The 23,748-nt window shown below is 31.4% G+C and overlaps 2 protein-coding genes across 3 annotated transcripts; both read right to left on the bottom strand.

Moving 5' to 3' along the window:
* Positions 1-4,428: 4,428 nt before the first annotated feature.
* LOC105158594 (cyclin-D5-1) lies at positions 4,429-6,477 on the bottom strand. Of its 2 annotated transcripts, none has more exons than XM_011075390.3 (5): positions 6,007-6,477; positions 5,827-5,913; positions 5,386-5,677; positions 5,162-5,295; positions 4,429-5,028 (listed from the first exon to the last, which is right to left on the bottom strand). In XM_011075390.3, the coding sequence occupies exons 1-5, from the start codon at positions 6,241-6,243 to the stop codon at positions 4,984-4,986; spliced, it is 795 nt and encodes a 264-aa protein (XP_011073692.1). In that variant the 5' UTR covers positions 6,244-6,477; the 3' UTR covers positions 4,429-4,983. The 2 variants fall into 2 exon arrangements, with proteins under 2 accessions (XP_011073692.1, XP_011073691.1); XM_011075389.3 differs by having other exon boundaries at positions 4,429-5,051; positions 6,007-6,476.
* A 6,581-nt stretch (positions 6,478-13,058) lies between these two features.
* On the bottom strand, positions 13,059-17,371 carry LOC105158595 (formin-like protein 6). The gene is made up of 4 exons (XM_011075391.3): positions 15,693-17,371; positions 15,416-15,615; positions 14,314-14,555; positions 13,059-14,138 (listed from the first exon to the last, which is right to left on the bottom strand). The coding sequence occupies exons 1-4, from the start codon at positions 17,126-17,128 to the stop codon at positions 13,347-13,349; spliced, it is 2,670 nt and encodes an 889-aa protein (XP_011073693.1). The 5' UTR covers positions 17,129-17,371; the 3' UTR covers positions 13,059-13,346.
* Positions 17,372-23,748: the final 6,377 nt, after the last annotated feature.

Below are 23,748 nucleotides of genomic sequence, written 5' to 3' on the forward strand. Positions count from 1 at the left end.
CCATCATGCAATGTAAATGAATTTTGGTCAGATCTGAACTAATTTTATGACAAGTATAATAAATTTGTCATATTATTAGTGTATAATTTAATAAAAGTAATCAATAACAAGCGTATCATATTTGTTGTTTAATTGATTTAATTAAGTCAGACTGATTTGGGTAAGAATTTTCTTGTAAATGGGACCCTGTAGTTTTAATTATTAAACCAAACACTTTATTTCTCATAATTATGAATACTCTTATTGTTTGAAAAATTATAAATATCCCTCCTGATGTTTAATGAAATTATGTAATTTTTGAATTGAATCACTGATAATTGTCAATTTTGCTCTTGTTGTTGTCTTGTCTTTCATTTCAATTTTTTTTTTTCTGAATTTGTAAACAAATTGGACAGTTGGATGAAAAAAATTTAGAAAATTGTAAAACACTTCTTCACTTAATCCATAAAAAAAATTCATAAAATTCTTAAAAATAAACAAAATTATAGTTTATAGCCCACAAGGTCATTTTGGTCATTTTACCTCAAAAAATAGATGAAAACCTAAGAGAGACTAGCGAATTGAACTAGTTGTTAGATGATAGATAAAATCAAGAGGATATTAGTAATTTCTTAAATAATAAGAAAATATTCAGAATTATGCCAAATTTTACGAGAACTTGTTGTAATTTACCCTTTCCCCCAACCAAAAAAAAAAAAATAGTACTGTCGGCATTCCCCACCCTAATTATCAACCAATTAACAACCAAATTTGGGCAAATATGACATGACCACCAATGCCTTAAGTTAGTAGTTACCGTTAAGGTTCTGCGAACAAGTCTGAGGCTGTAAGTTCGAATTTGTTATTAGTTATATAGCAAATTAAACGTGGAATCAATAGACAAAAGACATTCTGTCAATATTTTTTATTTTTCGCGCGCGGCCGCGTTTCGACCTTTGAGGCTGTGTTGTTTAAGACAAATATTGCAAATTAAATGTGGAATCAACAGACAAAAGACATTGTGTAAATATCTTATATTTTTGGCGCGCGGCAGCGTTTGAACCTTTCAGGCTGTGTTGATTAAGACAAAACTAGTGCCTTTTTCGGCGTTGTCTTTCACTACTACTTCCAGGAGGAGGAGAAATTTCCGCAACAGATAATTCATGAAAAAAGCAAACACCTACACGCATTGCTGACCAGTAGTGTAAATTGTTGTGCAGGAAGTCTTGTCATATTTTGTGCACCACTGGACCACAACGTAAGACGAGCTGCAGGCAGAGTTAATGTACCTAATAAGGTGGAAGTGAAGTGATCCAGGAAATTTACAGACTGGACAAAACTATGCCTACCCTCAGCCTCATATATGTATGATGAAGAGATAGGGCTACACTACTTTTTATCACCATGAATCAAACCAAATATGGACCAGATTAATTTAGATACAGTTTCTTGTACGATTTTTACTTTTGAACTGTTTAAATTATAAATTTATTAAACGAAAAATGTAGGGGCTCATATAGTTTTTGCTTTTGAATAGCTTAAATTAAGTTCATTTTCAGTTTTCAGTGTTCAGTTGAAAATATGTATTTTCAATTTTTATAGATTTGGGATTAGTTAATGAGATTGCTTTTTATATTGAACTGTCATGTCAAATTAATATATTACCAATTAATAAGAATATGTGTAAACAAACATGTTTTCACTTTAATTACTATGTCAAAAACTGAAATTGAAAATGAAAACACAAACAAACAGGTCAGGCTTTTGCAGTTTATTGATAAGCTGATACATAATAAGACGCTCCGTCTTTTACCTTTATTTTAAAAAACTTTTGAATTTTCACTATATAATAAAACTTATAATTTTCTTTACAGCTTATTCTTATTACAACAGGAAAAGTTATTGCAAATGGTTCTTAAATCTTGAATTGGTCTTTGTGTGTAGCTGATCGCATTGGACTATTATTTTTTGTGATTTTTTGTCTCTTAATTAAATTATCTAATATATCAAAAGATTAAAAACTAATTAAGTAAATAAATAATTTCATTAAATTATATGTTAAAAGACAGTAAATAAAAACTATCATATGACGATAAAAAATACGAACTCTATTTTAATTTAATTTTGAGCATTTTTTTTTTTTTTTGTAATTTTATAAGGGCCCATATTTGTAGTTTTGCCGGCGTTCCCGGGTTCCTTAATTTTCTTTTTTTTGGGGGAAAGAAATCAGGTAATTCATTAGTAATTGTAAATATTTACAATAACATTAGGGAGTGTTTGTGCGAGTTTTAAGAAAGTACTTTTTAGATTCTGGCTTTAAAAATACTTTTGATATATTTGAGATGTCAACTTCTGTTTTTGAAACTGTTAAAAAAAAAAATATTTTTAGGTGAAAAGCTAGAAGCACCTCAGGGGTGAATTTAGCTATTTTGGTTTTTTTGTAAATAAATTCAATTTTTATTTTGACTACTTCACCCTCGTTATAATAACCTTAATTCAATTTTACTATTTTTTATTTATTTTAAAATGTTCATATTTAAAGTTGATATTGAAATTTTTAAATAATTCGAATAATTTGACAATAATCAGTTTTATGCTTTCACATATTAAATATTTTATAACTTTTATATTTTATTTTTCCAAATATTATCCAATTTAACTTTTGTCTGCTTTTTATATTTTTTTTAAACACTACCCACTTTCGATTTTACTACAACTTTCAACTTTCTCTACAAAAATCACTTTTTTAAAAGTAGAAATTTTCACAAACACTCCCTAAATGTAAATATTATTGTCACATTCCATTTATATTTAAAAAAATAATATGTAATAATTATCTAATTACTCAAAATATTAACTATCAGATGTAATATATATATATATATATAGAATTTTAGATGAACTCACTGTAGGTCCAATTATATTGTAATTTTGTTTGTAATTAACAAACTATAATGATATGTCATGAATAAAACAGATAAGAAGAGCATACCAACAGCAAACAATTATAATGAAGAGTCCTAATTGTTGTGAAATTCTTGATTCCAGCTATAATTATACGTACTATCTAAAAGACCAGTATGTTGTCACTACCTCATTAATATGTAAAAATACTTTTTATTGTTTAAGAATAATTATATTTATACCTCTTTATTTGTGATTTATTTATAAAAATTATCCTTGTCTTCTGTGTAATCATAGAAACCATCTTGACGGTCAGAAAGTATGGGTAGTTTATGTAATGGTATTGATATTTATGCAGCATATGTTTTATTATTAATACTGAAGTTTCTGATGGGTATATGTGTAATTTTATAAAAGATATGAGAAGTTTATATTAATAGAGCATAGGTCAAGGAGTGAAAATAAAAGTATAAGATAAAAAAAAATAAAAAAAATGTATATATTTTATTTTTATTTATTCATTCATTTATTTTTTTTCTTTTTATCACTAATAAAAACCCATACATATGTTTATTTTCCTGTACAAAATGAAGAGACATGGATAATCGGTAAAATTTTAAAAATTAATCTTTCATTCTCAATCTACTTTTTTTATACCAAAAGAATTATTTGAGATTACTTTCCTTCCAATCACACCAAATAACTTACAAGAAGGGGAATTGTTCAATCTCCTTTCATTTCTCGTTTCTTCTGATTGAACCAAATTAGCCCTTATCAAAGTTGATACCGAGAGTATTTGGTAATTGTAAGATGACAATATTGCCCAAGGGTATTTCCAAAGTTTAGCAAATATTGTGGGGCCAAAATAGTTATAAACTCCAAATTCAACTACCATATTTTTTCCACATAACTTAGAATATTCAATTAAATCGAATTCTTTTTGAAGTTTGAAATAATTACAAGCATAAAAAATTACCAATATGCTCGATATCTTATGTAATTATATAACTTTTGATGAAAGCTTGAAAATGTTTACTTAGTTCTTACTGGTCAATTTTTTAAGAAAAAATGAAAATTGTAGGAAAAATAAAACTAAAGATGTGAAATTTCCTTCTTACCCTTCTGTCTATAATTTTTTTTAATAATTCACAAGAGGATTTTGGCCAATTCACTTAATATCTAACAAAAACTAATAAAATGGACTAATTGCACCGCTAGGAACATTAATAATTTTCTTAACAATGACAAATATTTATTTTTATGTCAAATCGCACAAAAACTCGTAATTTACCGAAAGACATACAAGCACAGGTGTGTTGCTAACACCAAAACTAATCTATCTTATGAAAAAGAACAACTCATTTCTCTAGAGTGATGCCATATAACTGGACAATAAATCCTCATAGTCATAGGGCCCCTAGTTCTATCTTGATAATGATCTTATGTAGGACTCAGAAAATAAGCAGCAAAACAAAGACAACATTGTTGGAAATAAAACATCCTTTTCTGAATGGCCCAAAATGCAACAACACTACATACATCACATCACATCAAAAAAAGACAATATCTCATTCACCATCCATGGCCCTCTTCAAATACATAGAGAAAAGCATCTTTATACTCTCCATCAAAAGTGTAGTAGGCACTGTTGCATGGCTTTGCAACAAATCAAAACAAAAGAATGAAGCAAATAATGACTACATAAAAGCATTCAGACACCATTCAAATGGAGTCTTGGGACATCTCTTGGGCTCTCACTCCCTCACCAACTGCCTTTTCTACTCTTAGTCAGCTTCTTACTCATCACTACTTGTAGGCTAAAGGTAGTATATACTTGTTTTTTTTTTTTTTTGTTCTTGCAATCTATCAAACTCCTAATCGTACCAAATTTTTGGTACTTTTTTAAACTTTCATTGACCAAATAATTCAATCCCATTTGCAAAGTTCAAGAATTTCACTGTTTCGTCTCCATCTCATCAAGACGACATGTATTACTGCTTGGAAAGCTTGTGCACCTGGCTGCCATCGTCGAAGGCGAGCCTTCGTTTGATGCCGGCCCTGGATATGACTGTGGAATCAGCTGATAATGAGGTGGTGGTACTAGTAGTTTTTGGGGTCTTCAGCATTGGTATTTCTTGAAGTAGACTGTAACAGGAGAATACATGCTCCTGTTAAAACGAATAGATTTGTCGATAATCAGCCAACGACAATAGTTTAATCCTGTTTTAGTATTGGGTTATTCGATACCTAACGACAAAATTGCAACCTTGTAACTCACTTTTTCTAGGGACCCCCACGACGGGACTGCCTCAATCTTATTCTCCAATGTTGCTTTGGTTAATCGATAGTTGTAAGCTGCTAAAACTGCAGCAGCTGCGATAATAGACGGCCGGTGTTCGACTACATTAATCTCTGCAACCAAGCAACAGTTCAATGTCAAGAACGCAACATTCTTAAATGCATATCCAAGTACATTAATCTCTTTACAACCTCAAATTTTACCTGCCATTACTGCTAAGATGAACTCAGAAGCGCGAATCCTGACTTCTTTGTGCCTCGACTCACCACAAAACTTGGAAACGAAATAATTCAAATAAGCAAAAGGAGTGGCAGAACCCATCTTCCATTCTAATGTATTTAGAACCATCAATTCCATTCTCTGAATTACATTTGTCTGGAACTTGAACCCCTCTACGTTGTACTCCGTTAACGCCCTTACTCCACATTCCTCCATTTTTGCAGCTAGAGACAAACACGCAACCGCTAATAATCGAACAAGCCACGGAATTCCATCCTATCCACATCAACAAACACAGTCCCAAATTGAAACATTAAACAGAACAACAAAATCCCATTTCAAGAAACTGTCCAGATCAGAGATTTCAAGATATGTTTACATCACAAACCAAGCAAGATGGATGATGCATTCAATTTCGTACTTACAGAATACTCCGTTCTTGCAAAGAACCGATCGAAATAAATCACTGAGAGATAGGCAGTACGGTGGTGGTACCCGAAGAGAGCCCTTGTCTGTACAACACAAATTAACAAGAATTCATTCAACTCCAACAATCTCAAAATCACCAAAAATTTCTACTTATCAAGGGGGAAAAAAGAACAGACTTCAAGAATCCATTTCACTGCATCCAAACGGCAACATTTGGACCTCCTCCTCGTACTCATGACTGAACTCCCATCATTGACGGATCGAAAGCTGGTCTCCCTTTGAAACATCATTTCTACGAACTCACAATCAGACTCAGAAACAGAACAAAACTCCAAGTTCTCATCTTTTTCATTAGAGGGTTCGTTGAAAGAGGATTCGTCTTCACCACACAAGAGATTGGGCGATGATTCCATCTTTTCTCGACTTGTGCACGAATCTTGGGCGAAGCCCAGAAGAGAAAAAACACTAGTAATATAGAAAATATTGTCGAGAAACACAAAGATTTGAAGAGAGATTGAGGAAATCTAGACTCTAGAAAGAAAAGAATATATACAGTGGGTTACTAGTAAAGGCGGAGAAGTAGGAGTGGCGATTTTGCTGCCGCCAAATTTAGCGGATGCGATATAGAGACTGTGTGTGTGCTGTGTGTGAAATTTTCATTGGTATATATGTACGTATATGTAAGTACGTATGTACGTATGTATACGCACATTGTGCACGTGGATACGGTACGCCCCTTAATTTCTCCGAATATGTTGGGCATTGGGGTATTGTGGAAGTAAAACTCATGCACGTTGGAAAAGTATCAACATTTCAGGACTCTTCTGTGTTGAGTGATTTATCATATATATATATATGTATATATATACGTACATATATATAGTTGAAACAATTGTAAGAATCTTATAATATGATTTTCATACAAATTTCACAACTTCGTAATTCACATTAATGATTCAACATTTAGTAAACATTTTACTATAATTGTAATAAATATTTTAGAATTAATATTGTTTTGTAATAATAAGTTGTCTTTTGCACTTCTAGTTTACAATATATTTGTGATAATTTAAAAACTAAAAGAGAGAGGAAAAAAATTAATATTTAATCTGTTCGAGCGTATTATTCTATTTTTTAAGTAAATAAAAAATCATTTTAAATTGTGTACGTTATGTGGGTTGTACGGGATGAAATTCAGCACTATATATATTCATGACAATAAAAGATAATATTAGTAATAAAATATTAAATAGCCATCTTAAAGTTGATTAAAAATATACAAAAAGTGAAAATAATTTTGATCTTATCAAATTGTAATTATTAGTCATGAAAAGAACTATATATAAAATTTATCATTGAAAATCTACACAAATATAAGTACAATAATTATTTTTTTATTAGACCGTCACTATATATGTGCCATTAATTATTTTTAGTGATAATATATTATTATTTTCACTCATTTTTGGAGATGACAATTTTTAAATTCATATTAATATAATTGTTACTATTCCAATTATATTAATCATCGCGGTAAAATAGAATTTTTTGTACTTCATACCCTTATAGTTAATAATTAATATTAAAACCATCACTTAATTTTTCATCTTTAATCTAATAAAATTTAATTAATTAAATAAAAACAACAGAATATTTGGTAGGTATCCAATTTTAAAACGTGGGAAGCCAGTCACAACAGATAAGGCTGGTTGGATGGTATTGGCTGCGAATGAAAGAAAAACCAAGCAGCCCTAATTAATTATTTGCATATACTATAAATAATTAAAATATAGTATGCATCTAATCTCTATTATTCCAAAAATTCCAGGATTGGTTACACAACAAATTTTAGTTAATATTGGTAATAAATAAAAGTGGACACAAGATCCGAAACCTGGACCATTTATGATATTAATGATAATCGGTCGGAATGGCCATTTTTTAGGGTTTATTTGAATACATTTATGATAGTACCTGCAGCCTTAATTATTCCATGCAATGTAATGACAAAAACTGAACCTCAATAAATTCCAAACCAGTTATGCCAAATATGCTGTTTGAATTCATTAATTAATTAATTTAAACAATGTTTTGGAATATCATGTTAAATTTTAGGATACGGTCCTCATCGACTTTTCGTCGGGTTTAATGATGCTGTTCATATGAATTTTGTATTAATATAAGTTATTAGTGCAGTTAAATTACACATGATATCATCATTATATGTTAATTCAACGAATTATAGATAATGTAGGTACAAATTCAAATAGGTAGCACTGAATTTTTTGATTCTTATCTATATCTTGCCTCGTCTAACATAATCGAATTTATTATTATTCTCCATGAAAAAGTCCAAGTTTTATAGTCTCCATGAAGAGGGTTTTATAATTGCAGATGCTCCTTTAAGATTTAGAGGGTGTTTGTAATTAATTTCTTATTTTAAGTATTTTTTGGCTTCTCAATTTTCTGATCACACATATTCAATTTTTACTATAATTAAACTTATAACTTTTTTTTTATAAATTAGTCTTGTTGCAAAAGTAAAAGTTTTTGCAAATACTTGATGTTTATGCAAGTATTTTAGTAGCAGTCAAACTTGAATTAACAGGTCAAATGCAACTTACCATTATGTGAGTTTCGAAAAGACCAACAAACCTTTTATGGGGAAAAAAACATAGATACAAAAACTCCCTTGATGTTTGAAAAATTATGTAAAAAAATCTCCCTAGGCAAGGAGGCATTGCATTATTTTTGAATGCCAAGAAACTTTCTGTACTTCCTTTTTCATAGATTTTTTTTTTAATTTTTTGAGTTTCACAAAAATAAATTGTATTTCACCCTCAAACAAACGAAGAAGATCTGCAAATTCTCTACTTGAATAAACCTTTCCCCCCCTCCCCCCTTTTAAAAAATTATTACTAAAGCCTGGGAGACTATTAGTATAGTCACCCTATAAAAATACTCGATTGTTATAAAATATTGATCAGTTTGAGTTGTACGAAAATGTAAAATAAATTAATAAAATTAGAGCTATTTTCTATAATCATCTTACGACCTACTATCGTAAATGAGTCTGTACGAAATTTTAGTATTTATAGAAAAATTTAAACTCCTATACAATACCATGTATGATATTCTTTATTACATTAGTATCCTATGTTGCAACTTATTCCACCTCAATATGAAGTGTTTTTTCTTTTCAATTTCAGCTTGGTTAGATTCTCTCCCCTCTTAAAATTCCAGCATAATGTATATTTTCACGTGATGTTTTTCCCTTCAAAATTTGCTCTATCGATTTCTCTCTCAAACAGCAGTTCATGACTTAATCACATGCAAATACGTGGCCATTTTTTTTCAAATTTTAACTGTGGAACGAAAAATACAATAAATATTTATCTTATGAGATAACAAATAACTACTTTAAAAGACATGATACTATTTTTGCAAAACGCTTTATTTATGGAGGGAATCAACTCGAATTTCTCTATATTAAATTGATATGTAATTATATCTAATTAAATAAGTAACATGTATAATAATAATAATTTAAATAATTCTATTTAATAATAGATCGATATATGGTGGAAATAATTATAAATAAACTTGTTTCGGCCCATCATTATAATTAGCTATAAAGAAAAAATGTTGATAATAATATTTATATATATATAGAATTACACGTGAGTATGATTGGAGGTAGGAAGGAGCGGGTTCACGTGCGCCAGAATCTGGACCACCAATATCATACCCAATACGCTCCACCTCCTCCATCCCAATTAAATCCCCATCCTTCATCCTTTTTATTATTTATTTATAATTATTTATTTAGTATATGGCCCAGGGCCATTTCTTAGTGCTACTTGCACCCACAAATTAATCACTACAGATGTATTTGAATTGATTGATTCGTATTTGTTCAAAGAATTTTAAATAATTTTATTTAAAAATAAATTTAAAATTATTTATATTTATCAAAACTTAGTTTAAAATCAGAATAGAAAAAATTGAATTCTTTACATTTAAAATTATTCGAATCCTTTCATTCAAATACAACATAAGAGGTTTTGCACAAGTTTAATGAACGTTGGTGTTATTCGTACACATATTTGATACTGCGTCGAATAATTTTGTAGAGTGTTGGTGAAATATATGTTATGATTATCTTAATTAGTATGCATTAGATTAAGTTTTCCGTTTTTGTAATTACTATAATGTGGGCATGGTCTGGGGTTGAGTGCTGTATTCTAATTTCTGAAACTTTGACTAAGAATTTCCCTTTTTTCTTTCTTCAACCTAAACTTTGACTGCAACTCCTAAATTTAGATACTTGATTTTTAAAGAAGTGCCATAAATGTGGCTCTGTGCTCAAGACTTATCAACAAGGGATCCAATTTTGTATTTTAAATTATCTTTATATTTTCTATTTTATGTAATATATACGCGTTATTTATATAAAAAGTATATTGTTTATTTATTTAAATAAAAAGTTTTATATATATAACATGTATATATTAAATAAAATAAAAAATATAAGAAATGAGTGAAATATGGTCAATTTCTTCCCCCACTTCAACTTTTTTCTTGTGGGGGTTGATTGCGATTTGATCATCATGTTGTCTTAAATTTTTACAGATTTATTTATAGAATTTCCAGCTTTTTTTATGTTTTAATTTCAATAAATGATTCAAACATATTAATGATTCAAACATATTTTCTTATCATTTTTATTGATCGTATAATCCTAGCAAAATATTATTCTGTTTTAGAAAAAAAAAAAAAAAAAAGAGTATCTGTCAATAAGGTTTTGTTCAAATGTTGAGGTTGGAGAACTTGGTGAATATGGGAGGATGTTTACTGATATAGCAGTTTTTTGTTTCCTTGTTGTATTTGATTGTATTTTATATTTGAAAAATTTATAATTGATTTGAAATTTAATTTTGAATTACGAATCTATTTTATTAGTTTTTGAATTAGAGTATACCAAATAATGTAATGAACTGCATTTTATCAATAAAAAAAAAAGAAGGAAAAAAAATGGAAATATGCATCTAGATAAGGAATAGATTTGTTAATGAGTTTTAGTTTAAATAATTATGTAGGTAAGTATTCATATTAGATGCAAATGGGAAGTTTGAATAATTTATAAATTTTAAAAATTGATCTCCCTAGTGAGACATTTTTTAGAAACTGTGAGCTCATATGTAGTCAGAGTGAACAATAATTTGTACAATAGAGCATCGATCAAATCATAAGCTCCATCATTTGGCGCTATCTATGGGAACGAGACCATATGCTCGTCCCAAATCTTTCGTCTAGAGGGTTAATGATATAGGCAAGCGTCTTATATTGATTACAATGAGGAACTTGAGCGGCTTATAAACCACCAGGCCTTCTTCCCCTAATCATGCGCACAAAAACGTAAAGCTCTATGTAGATAGAGTGGGTAATGTATTTTGCACAATATGATACCATTGAATCGTAAAGCCGCATCAAACAATAATAAAGTTGGGATATTATTATTATAAGGTCATGGGTGGTGAAATTTTTATACGTTTATTTTAATAGTATTTGTTAATTTCAATAATAAAAAATCAAACCGAAATAATATTTCATCATACTCGAATATTTATTTTAGTTTTCTCATTGTTCCAACCCGAACATAACCCAGTTGGAGCCCAGTCGTATACCATGATTATGATCCAATACGCAGATGGGCCAATCAATAAAGGTGCTTAGAGGTATGAATTCATCGCCCATTTCGAAGCGGCATTTTCATAGTCACCTGGCGGGTCATATTTTTCCGGGTTAAATACATTTTACACCCCTAAAATATGATTCCTTCATTAATTAGCCCCTTAAAGTAAATAAATCTTTATTTACACCTCTTATCTTTAGATAATCCTTTAAATTAAATAAAAATTGATAAAAATATTCTTAACTACTAATGATATAATATATCCACATTAATACCTTCTACTGTTAAATATATCAATCAGTTTGAAAAGTTTATTTAACTACAATGTTCATAAAATATTTACATTTGTATAAATTAATTAAGTAAAAAATAATTATTCCAAATTTGAGTGTATAAATAGTCGTATTGATAATTAGCAAAAATTTATAAATTCACTAATTTAAATTAACAAATAAAGAAGTATTTTTGCATATTAAAATTTTAACCATTGGTACTTTAGCTTGTAGGCTCTACCGAAATCAAAAAAATTATTACCACATATATATGTCCAAGTCTGGGTTTAATGTAAAATATTAAATACGGATGTGGGTCATAACTATCAAAATAGGTTTGGATCCAGGTATTACATACTAATTGATAGGTCTAAAAGTGTTGGGCCTAAGGTTAGGTTAATGGGTGAAATACAGTTATTACATGGAAAGATAGAAAATAAATAAAATTTGCTCAGTAACTCCCAAATTACCTCAATTAACATTTGGGTGTCAAAACAATAAGCTCGATGATCACTTGCAATAGTTTTGTCTTTAAAATTATATCTAGTATAATGCACAAACAAATTTATAAATTTGTTTTAATTTAAAAGTACTAAAATTGATCTTATCAATATGTGACTGATCAAATATTAATTTATTAACATCATAAATGAATAATAATTAAAGTCAAATTGATCGATATATTTAACCATAGAGAGCATTAAAGTGAATAAAGCATATTATAAATAGTCAAGGGTACGTTTGTCCATTTTTATTTAATTTAAAGGGTTATCACAAAGATAGGAGGGTAATTGCAGGCTTCTTTAGTTTAAGATGGTATACTTTAAGGGTGCAAAATGTATTTATCCTTATTTTTCTTTGGGTTAAATGCAATTTACCTCCGTGTTATGTGAAATAAGCAAATGTTCATGTGAAAAGAAATTAGCAAATTACCTTACGTGTATCAAAAAATGAAGCAAATTACCCATCGATCAATGGTTTAGATAGAGGGTAATTTACTTCTTTTTTTTAAAAGACATGGAATAATTTTCTATTTATTTTATACAGAAGTCCTTTTACTCATTTCTCAGGTAAATTGCATTTTTGCCATTTTTCCTTGGGTGCAGACTATGTCGAGTTCCTCTTGATCAATATTGCTCAGGATCAACTTAAGAGGGTTGATGTGATGAAGAGCAGTAACATGATGAGAAGATTATGGAAGGGAATAATGGAGATGGACGAAGAGAGTTGTCCTTATGGGTAAAAAGTGTTAACAAAGAAGTCCCACGGACAGCCGCTATTTTATCTATGTTATATTATTCTTGCTGTTATTTGATCACTCTTGCTTCACACTGTAATATATGCTTTGCTGAAAATTCCTATCTGTTCTTCTGTAGATTCTATAAATTTTGGGGTATCTTTTTCAGTTGATGTAATTGGAGCTGTCTAGTTATGAAAGCGAGAGTAGGGGTTAAGATGTTGTGTTCATCCGGATTGATTCATGTCCTGCTGTAGAAGTGGCACTTCTTGAATGAGTCCCTCATGTCGTTCACCTGTGTACATACCAAAATTACATGCTATCATCATCAGAACTTCTGTCATTCTGCACATTGTATCTGCTAAGAACTGGGAGTTGTGCAGTTGCCGATATTCGGAATGATCTTCCTGCACCTATTGTTGTTCTGTCCTGCATTCTCCCCACATCTTTGCACACATTGTCCAGTATGGAGAGAAAATCTCGTATGATCATGAAAATTCTTAGAGGATGAGCCTCCTGCTTTGCAGCATCTCCATGGAAATACTGTGTTACCTCTTTAACCTGGGACAAGGCTTTTCTTTCTTCAGCCTTAACTCTAGAGATTTCATCAACCGCCTCTTTCAGAAATGCTTTCATCGAATCGAAAAATTTGCCTCCTTGCGGGCCTTGTTCCTCGTATTGCATAGCCTGTTTGACTTTCTGAAGCCCCATTTCCAGCTTGGAGACGTAGCTACTCAAAACATCTGAGTCCATTCCCGCTGCCTTTTTAACATTGCCAAGCTCTTTACTTAACCCTGCTACAATTTGCAACCCTTGCTTCTTAAAATCCTCTTCATTAAACTTGAAATTGCTTCTATTCGTCAGAGTTTCACTTGTAGGGTCGGCACCTGCTCCTTCTGACCTTATAATCTCTTGGACCACAAAGTGAAGTAAGGTTGTCTTACCATCTGTTCCTTTTATGTCGACTAGTTTCAACAAGGTATCCAATTTAAAAGCTTTGGCATCACCACGATTAGTGCCATTATTCATGCGGTTTCCTGTCCTCAGAACAGCTTCAAGGAGTTTAAGGAAAAGGCGACTATTCTTCAATTCTTCACTGGCTTCCTGCATCAAGTAATGAGCTTAGACGTGACAAGTCTGTGCAGCTAAATAGGAATTACGATTTTCAGGTATACCAGAAAAGCACTACCTAGCTAGATGTTCAATGCACACATGTATAGTCGACCCATTTCATAAAAACTCTTGTGTCAAAATATTTACATGGAATAGATGGTAGTACCTCTAGGGTCTGAAAGGACTTTCTCAAATATTTTACTTCTGTATCAAAGTTTGCTCTGTACAGCAACACTTCCACTCTTTTAAAGGCAAATGGGATATCAAGTATTGCCTTGAGGAATCGCTCTGCTGGTCCTAATTTAGAGCTTTCATCATTGTACTGCTTAAGCTTTATCTCTTCCTCCTTGGTCGGTGCCATCTTCACTAAAGTCTCAAATAGTTCTGGACCCAATCCTTCTGGATTTCCTGCAGCTCGAAACAAATAATTTTACCAGTGACGAGCTATTTTGAAGTACCTGGACTCAAATTTTATAATTGTGCATTGTAATCAAGAGTTCATAACAGTATGTGGTGAATTCAGCACCGAGCAGCAGGATTCAAATCTCTTCTCATTTACTATGTTGCATTTTATTATGTTTTAATATGCTATCTTATGATGGTAATGCAGCATGGCGTTCTGATTGCTTAACATTGAACTAGCGAGTCTGAGAGTGAAGGGGGCGTTCTTTTCAAGTCTAATGAAGAATATATTTTCAACAAAACCAAAAATTCACACCAATGCATCTTTTTAGCTGTCTATGGCTGGTGGCCGCACAATGTGCCATCATTCAGTTGCTCCTGGACAAGGAGATGACGAAATCAAACTCGTTGCCCTTGTGTGCATAGGTTTATCGTTCCGTTTGAACTTTGTTAATTTTTTCTATTTAGTTGACTTGGACTTCTACTTAAGGTAGAAAATGTAATATGAACCACACAGCTTTTCATCAGTATAGTTTTTAATTACAAACCACATCATAGGTAGAAAGTTTAAGGGCAAAGCGGAGAGCGCATTAGTTCTACAGTGAAGCTGCTGGTGTCTGGCGATATTCAACATGAAACGAATGGTGAGGTGGTGGTTTCTTCTGTGTGAAAGGCTTTTTGCTTTGACAGTAGAAGACTTTAGAAGCAAATTTTCCTACATGTGTTACTCAAACTATTTATCCTGCAATTGTTTTTGGCTCACTTAAGCATAGGCCTTAAGATTGAGAAGAGCCAGGTAGGTTTTCTAATTTACTGAAAAATTCAAATCCATGTCATGCCTTAGGAATAGAGAAAAGAATACTTACCATCTAAAAGTGCTTCAGAAACCTCCTCCCTTGTCACATTCAATGCACGTAATAAGATAGCAATATTCTGGGATTTCTTCGCATCTAGTACTCTCTTCTCCAGGTGAAGAGACGGTAGGACCGACTTCCTACTTGCTACTTTAGGTACTGAATTCATAGGATTACATCCAAATAGCGACTCCATTGCATCCTCATTCAACCTATTAGTGCACATTCCATTATTAGAGATTGCGCGAACACTTCATTAATTCCATAACAAAGTACTCAATTAACTTACTTGAATGAGGTTGACTTTAACTGATCCCAAACTGTGGCTGTGTCTGAGGTGGCTTGTACTTTATCCCAATGCAAAGGCTTCATTCTGGAGCTTGATCCATCCTTGTCTTCACCATCAAATATTTCTGATGAACTCGCATCTTTATTAACTTCCTCAACAGGCCTTGTCTTCTCAGCTTTTGGGCTAGGACTCTTTGACTTTGGCCTTGTCAGTTGCTTGGAAACTGGTAATGGTGAATATGTCTTCACAGCGCCATATTTTCTTGGTATTGACAGTGGTGGAGGAGGTGGCGGAGGAGGTGGAATTGCAATTTTAGATATCTGCTGCTCTCCGTTGCTTGTTGATTGACGCTGTTCTGTTTCCAGAGGTGGAGGTGATGCTGAAAATTTGGCCCTTTTAGGCGAATACTTTAGTGCTTTGCTATGTTGCGCTAGCCCCAAGGAAGCTGTAGGAGGTAGGGGTGGTGAAACCGGTAATGATTGCTTGGTGAATGTTACCATCACAGGCGTTGTATCAGGAGATGACGCTGAAAATCGAGATCTTGGTGAGGTTCTCTTGGAATGAGGTACAGAATTAGCAACAAGATTATCTGGCCTGGCCTGGTTGGCTTGGCAAGTATCATTGCTTGAGTAGCAGTAGCGTGACATAGGGGACTCGTTGCTCGTATATGTCCCTCGTGGAATGCGAAAGCTGGCTTCATGCCTCTCATCATCCGATGATGACATTGGTGGGGGTGAGTTTATGGTAGTGGGGGCTGGTGGGCGCTTCGTCAGTGGTGGCAGTGGCTGAAAGTCGGGACTTGGTCTGTACAGATCACATCTTTTTACCGAGTTCAATTTTTGATATGGTGAGCCACTGGCAATATCATTACTTGTCTCATTTACTATACTTCTGGTGGATGGCTCTGCTGTCTCAGTGTATAGGAATGTGGATGGTGGCATTCTTGATTCTTCATTGATCCTATCTGAATTTCCATCTACAAGCTTTCTTGATTCACTGGGATGTTTCACACGGTTCTTGTACATATAGAACGCCAATGCCGACAGCATTCCCAATGTGATAATCCCTGATGTCGCTGCAATTGCCACTTTCTTTGACGGCTTGGACGGCTGAGTGGCAACTGGATATGATGCCACTGGTGTGAAAGTTTCCGGTACAGTTGCTGGTGCCGGTGGTGGTTGCTGGCCCTGATCCACCATCGGTCCTGTCGGAAACTCATGGGAGAATGGCTGGTCCTCGTCGGGAAAATCTGCATTAGCAGGAGGCGGCGGAGGCAGAGACAGTGGGAATAATTCAGATTGGGGTGGTGGTGCTGAAATTGCTGGAAACAAAGGTTGGTGCAAAATTCTCCTGTTTTTCTCCTCACCAGGGAAGTGAACCCTGAAAGATGCAACCAATGGTATGATCAAGAAAATGCTGATAAGATGGGCTCTCATCGTTGCCCTTTTCTTGGTGAACTGTCTTATTTGTTTCTCTCACCTCATTCATCTCAGGCCTTTTGTCCTAAACTCTGAGTGGTCACCAAGTTTTGAGAGAGAGAAACAATTAGAGGTTTGTGAAGGAGAAGCTTCCGATGCTGTCAGTGTCTGATCTCAACTTAATAAACAAGCATTTCATGAGACCACCTCATTTCAAGAGCATATGCCCCTTGGCCTTTTCCTTGCATCTCTCTCTCTCTCATAAAGAATTCTCCAACTTTTGTTGCCAGCTGGCTGAAAATGATTGGCTAGATTTCCTGCTAAAATGTGTTTATAACTTTTGAATTATTGCTCAATACTACTTGTGTTGCTGACAGAGTGGGTTGCAATTGAGTGTTTTTTAGTTGTGAAGGAAGAGGCTGTTGCCCTTCATTTCTATGTCAAGGGGAAGCCACTTCATCCATAAGACTTGAATCATATTTATATCACTTCATTTTTTTTTTTTATCTTTAATTGATATTTTTAAAACAAAATTATATAATTTTTCAAGATTTTATAAATTCTCTATTATAAATAGTTGACGAATGATCTTTTATTGTAATCCATCCAGAATGGTCATGATAGACATGGATGTAGGAGATTTTTTCAAATCACATAAATCTTATGTGTTGTAATTATCTGTACTTTCTAATTTTTTTTACAAACATGCTCAGGATCTAACTCAAAGAAATTTCTAACTGATATTTACAACATTTCATGTAATATAATTGACGGATGTATATTATAGTTTTGTTCGTAGCCTTCCTTGAGTGGTCAATTATAATCACAAGATCCATTTCAAAATCTCTTCTTTTCTATTCTTAAATAATTCGCTTTTAATTATTACTGTTGATTATATTTTTTCAGTTGAAATATAATTTTTTTATCACATAAAAATAAAAATATTAATTAAAAAATCAAACTGAATAAAATAATAATTCTACTTTATTTTTCATTAAATAAAGAAAAAAGAAATTCCATGGTTATTTCCCACGTTAAGCATCCTACCTTTACTTCTAATTGGTGGATTCGGACAATCTTATGGACCAAAGGTGCCTTTCGTATAGTAGCGTCATTCATCTTACCAACCAATAATAATAATAATAATAATAATAATAATAATAATAATAATAATAATAATAAATTTTAAAAAATAAAAATAAATTTATACTACATATCTGGTTTTTTTCTTTTTTTCACATCCAGTAACTTCCACATTTCTTTCACTGTTTGTAAAAAAACAGTAAAAAATAAATAAAAGCTAAATTCAGCAGTGTTTGAAAGAAAAATATTTTTAAAATACCACTTGATTGATTAAAGATTATTTTATCTCTCTATGTCAAAAAGATATTATTTTTGCTTAATATTTACACTTGTCTTTTGTTAAAAATATATTGTTTTTCTCAAAAAATAAAATATTAGTATATTGCATATTTATTTTATAAACATTTTTCATTTATATTATTAAAATGTTAAAAATAGCAACACTGAATGTTTAATTCAATACTCCAATTAAGGAATATAACATTTCAATCATCACAATGAATAAACTTGCGTGATTATAAACAAAAATATTAATTAATCATAGCAATTTCATTTATATTTTTCTATGATACATGATTTAGAACAAATAAAATATAAAAAATGTAAATAATACATTTTAATAGTGTTAAATTATTTAAAAATTCTAATATCAATTTTAGATATGCAATTTTAAAAATAAATTAAAATTACTGAAATGAGCACAAAATAAAATTAAATTTATTTATGAAAAAGTCAAAACAGCTGCGAGCAATGGTAACCCATCCTAGGTGGTCCGATTGTTGGGTGTGGGCCGGAAGACCCACAAAATCGGTTCTTCTTCAAAATCACTTTAAATCGAGAGAATGCCCCAACCCAGTGGTTCGACTTCGATCCATGATCCACAAATTTGTCTTTCTTCTCGAATTTTCTGTTTTTTTAATCAATTTATTGTATTTTGTTCTTCATAGTCCAGACTTTAGCACTTGTGTTTCTTGTCCTCATGATATTTATGTTGATGGTGTTACCAAATTCATAGTACAATCTTTTTAGCATAAATTTAGAAAAGGAAAATAGTTGACAGAATGTTTTTTGTTTTTTTTTTGTTTTTCTTGAAATGCAAATTGAATAAGTGTTAACTAATTAACTGCTTGTAACACTGATTTCAGAAATAATCTAATGCTTTATTTTGGCCCATTGGACTGCTTTACATCAAAAGCATAGGCCCATTACAGTGGCGACAGAGCCTGAATCTTGAACTTGTCTTATTTCCCACTCCCACCTGCCAATGTATGATATCACTCTACTTAAATTTTATTTTCTTTAATTATAAATTAAATATATAGTTAGTAATTTACTTATCAACGATAAAGATTTACATATTGAAATTGAAACTGAAATTAAAAATGTTGAACAACATTTCTCTGCTTAATTTACTTTCTCAATTATCTATTAAAAAAAATAAAAAAATTATACCAAGTTATTAGAATTTTTAGCAAAATAAAAATTCATAAATGTTTTTAAAAATAAGTGAGAAATAGAATAAACTTAAATCAGGAGTAGAAAATCAAATTTTAAATAATAGAAGATGAATTTACAAACACCTATATTTCTTGTTCTTCATTCTCAAAAAAATAGAAAAATAAGAGTGGCATCTCATAAATCTGTCAGAATGATTGCATATGCATTTTGTGTGCCGTTCAGGGTTTCTAACCTAATGTTGCCAAGAAAAACACACATGTCAAGGCATATATTTAGCTCCACGAATCATTTTGATAAGAATTCAAATATAAATTATGAGTGTAAGAACGTTCAATTTTTTATGATCGATAAAATCGAGTAATTTTCAGGACGATGAGAAGAATCAATTTGAATTATTTATTTAAATAATAAAGGAACAAAAAAAGTGGCCAAAAAAAATATCTGATTTGCATTATAGATTCCACTAAATGGCAAATTGCAACCCCATAATAGCAAAGATTGGGCATTATGAGCATACAATCCCTTTGGCTCTCATTTTCTCCTTAACTGTCGCTGTAATGAGTGGGGTTCTACATTTCGTTCTCTCCATTTTTATTCTGTTTATCTATATATGTACATGGAAAAGGCGCATGCACGATTATGATACTCAATCACTTTCACCTTTTGTATTGGCAAAAAAATTATTGTAGTTTACTGCAATCATTACTTCCCTTTGACGAGCTGAGTTTCTTGAAATTCAATAATTGCAAGCTAATGCTTTATTGGGATGGACAGTGATATTCACTAGGTGGACTTTTATCATGTTCTGGATTTTCCTATCCGATAATTATATTTAGATTTTTAATCTATAATCAGTTTATATAGATCATTCTTTTATTTTTAATAATTATAAATATATTAGCTAAAAACATCGATAATATTATTACACAAATTACCTATATTTTTTATTATTATGGGTAGTTGCTGCTATTATGTAAAAGATATAGATGATTTATATAAATAAATTATAGATTAAAGGGTATAAATATAATCACTCCTTTTTCTATTGAGAGTTGGGCGTTTTACTTTTATTTATTTGTTTCATAATATTTATAAAGTATTTGTAGAGCGCCTCTCTCACATGCACTGAAGATAGTTTTCTGAAGCTCATTATCATGGTAATTGAAGTACACTCGGTGCATGCATGTGTATGATGCTGTTAGTAATTAGTTTGTTAGGTTTACTTCATTTTGGCTCAATTGATAAAGTTAGGCGACATTCTATCAGAAATTATATGTTTGATTCATTCTGATGATGATGTGAGAACTGCATTACAAAAATAATTTGTAACTATCTTTATAAGCGAGTTATGGTTCTTATGCAATGTCTACGTTCATAATTGTGATCAGAGCCGAAACTATCTAATTGTTTTGTACGGAAAAAAAAAAAAAGAAAAGAAAGAATAGTTTGTTAAGAACATATTTGACCTACAATGAGTGATACCAACGTACAGTATCATTATATTAAAAAATTAATACTTATGTCCACTGTTCATACAATATAATATTGGCCTCAAAAGGGCTCATGCCATCGAAGGACTATTACCAAAGCCTTCCCAAAACTGTTCTCATGGTGTTTTGTTTTGCGAGTCCTATTGCAGAAGAACTTAAAGGTGTATTTTGCATATTAAGGGCATCATTGTAATCCTTCGCTAAAACACATTTTACCCATAAAAATAGAAACAACATAATCAATTTTATAGAGATGAATTAATTAAAAGGGTATGAGAGTGCAATGTGCATGTATTTATTCATAATATTCGAAGATATTATTCCCTTAAAGTTGTTGATATCCTCTCGAAAACAACAGATCAATCGCCCCATCGCTCCATTTTAGAATGGGAATAGACGTTATCCACATGTTTTGTCTTGTTCCTTTTGTTGTCTCACACTGTTCTTCAACCTTGTCTCTCTAATTTCTTCTTTTCTTTTTTTTTTTTAATTTAAAAAACATTCTGGTAGGGTAAATTACAACCTCTTATGAATTTTGTTATAACTGTAAGTACATCTCACTATTACGAGGCATTTACTAGTCGGCCATTAATTTTCAAAGAGTATTTATAATTTTAAATAAGGAGAAAATATTTATAAATATGAGAAACCTTAAAATAGCTTGTCTTTTCTATATTTATCTTGAGAGGCCTGAAACTTCGTTTCACATTCTTCTTTCATTAGGAATGGATATAGACAAATGGTGCAAGTATGATTTATTTAGTTTTAAATAGTAATACGTTGCCACACTAATTCTTAATTTATTAATATTTATAAGTGCTACAATATTTTTAGTTCTGAAAAGTGTTCCGTAAATCGTCTCAATCTTTGGTATGAGTATTGCTGGCAACATGATTTTTGTCTTGATCCAAATTAGTTATAGTTTGGGTAGGATTTGGAATCATGAAATGGGATTAGGTAAAAACATTATCGTTGTTTGTTATAATTATAAATAGTCACTAGAAGTGTTTTGATAAAACAATCAGGTCGCCTCAATCGTTCGGTCCAATTCAAACCGCACTGATATTAACGAGCTAAGGATGAATTGGGTTAGTATTGAGCTAGTAAAATAAGACCACGTTTTAGCAATTCGATTTGATTTTATATTTACGTAGACTGCGTTCAACCACGAAGCTAACACACTTAAACTGGCTTGGAGATTGATTAACAACCCTGAGGACTTGTGGGCAAAGCTTCTGAAAGGAAAATACTTCCCGGAAACAAATTCTTTTAATACAAAAGAAATCTCGAATCAAAGTTGGATTTGGAAAAGTATTCATAATGTTGGGGCATTGGTTAAAGACTCTACGTTTTGGTACTTAGGAGATGATAAACAGAAAGACTTTTGGTGAAGTTTAGAATAGAAATCTTATTTGAAGCCAGTACATAGTTAAATTTTGTGTTACAGCATTAGCCACTTGAATTCTTTATTGATTTGGCTTAGTTTGTTTATTTATCATATAGATTTGCATATTCTCTACTGAATTTTTATTGTGTTTTGACATTAGTTAAAGCTTGTTCCTTCTTTTTCTGCAACATCACATGTAATGCTTAGTATTAATATCATTTTTTACTATCACTTTTTGGTTGCTTAGTATTAATATCATTTTTTACTATCACTTTTTGGTTGCTTAGTATTAATATCATTTTTTACTATCACTTTTTGATTTTCTATTTGTGGTATTGATTTTTACGACGCCAAAAATGTATTTGGATTGACCAATGTTTTGTTTATTGCATTTTCAAATTGAGTTGTTGATTCAATTGTGATTAGATGCTAGCAATTATGGAATAGGACTATAACTGAATATGACAATTCTAACTGTTGTTTTGTTAATTTGAGCATCTATGTCTGACACCCTACAGAACATATACTTGGCTTGCTTACAAGCAAAATTTCAGCCTATTATCATAAAGTCTTTGCACTCTTGATGTCTCCACAGGTTTTAAGGAGGAGTGGAACGTGAAATATAAGAATTTCTGAGCTGAAAAGATTATGGAAGAAATCTTCTACAACTTTGGGTATCTATTGATTGTAAAGTTGGAAAACAGAGGACAAATCATAAATAGTGATTATCCTAAGATTAGTGTGCAAGTTCTTGGACAATGTGGTGTTTTAAGCATTTCTATACTTTTATTTGGTATAGTACTTGTGAACATGATCACTTGTGTTTCTTTTTAGTAGACAATGCTAATGTTTCCTACACTTTTTATTTTAATTGGTATCTTCATTTTTGTATTGTTTTTTGCAAATAGCTCATGCTTGTCGCATTTGTTATTATTTGGGGTATTTTATTTTGTCTAGATATTTTGGTTTCATTTTATTCCAATTTGTTTTAAAAAGAAATTAGGAATTGAAATGAACAAGGAGTTTTGTCTTGAGTTACAAAATTAGAGATGGATGCAAAGACAGAATCAGCAACAGAATCACAGACGAAAATAAAGATGAATAAGAAAACATAGGATATGTTAACGATGTATTTTCGACGGATTAAGAGACAGAATTGTCTAAGTTTCTGTGGTAAGTGAGACAGATTTTAAGACGGATTATATTCTGCCATAAAGTGC

This window comes from Sesamum indicum, linkage group LG13, assembly GCF_026168435.1.
Source record: "Sesamum indicum cultivar Baizhima isolate 11 linkage group LG13, ASM2616843v1, whole genome shotgun sequence".
Classification (NCBI taxonomy): domain Eukaryota; kingdom Viridiplantae; phylum Streptophyta; class Magnoliopsida; order Lamiales; family Pedaliaceae; genus Sesamum; species Sesamum indicum.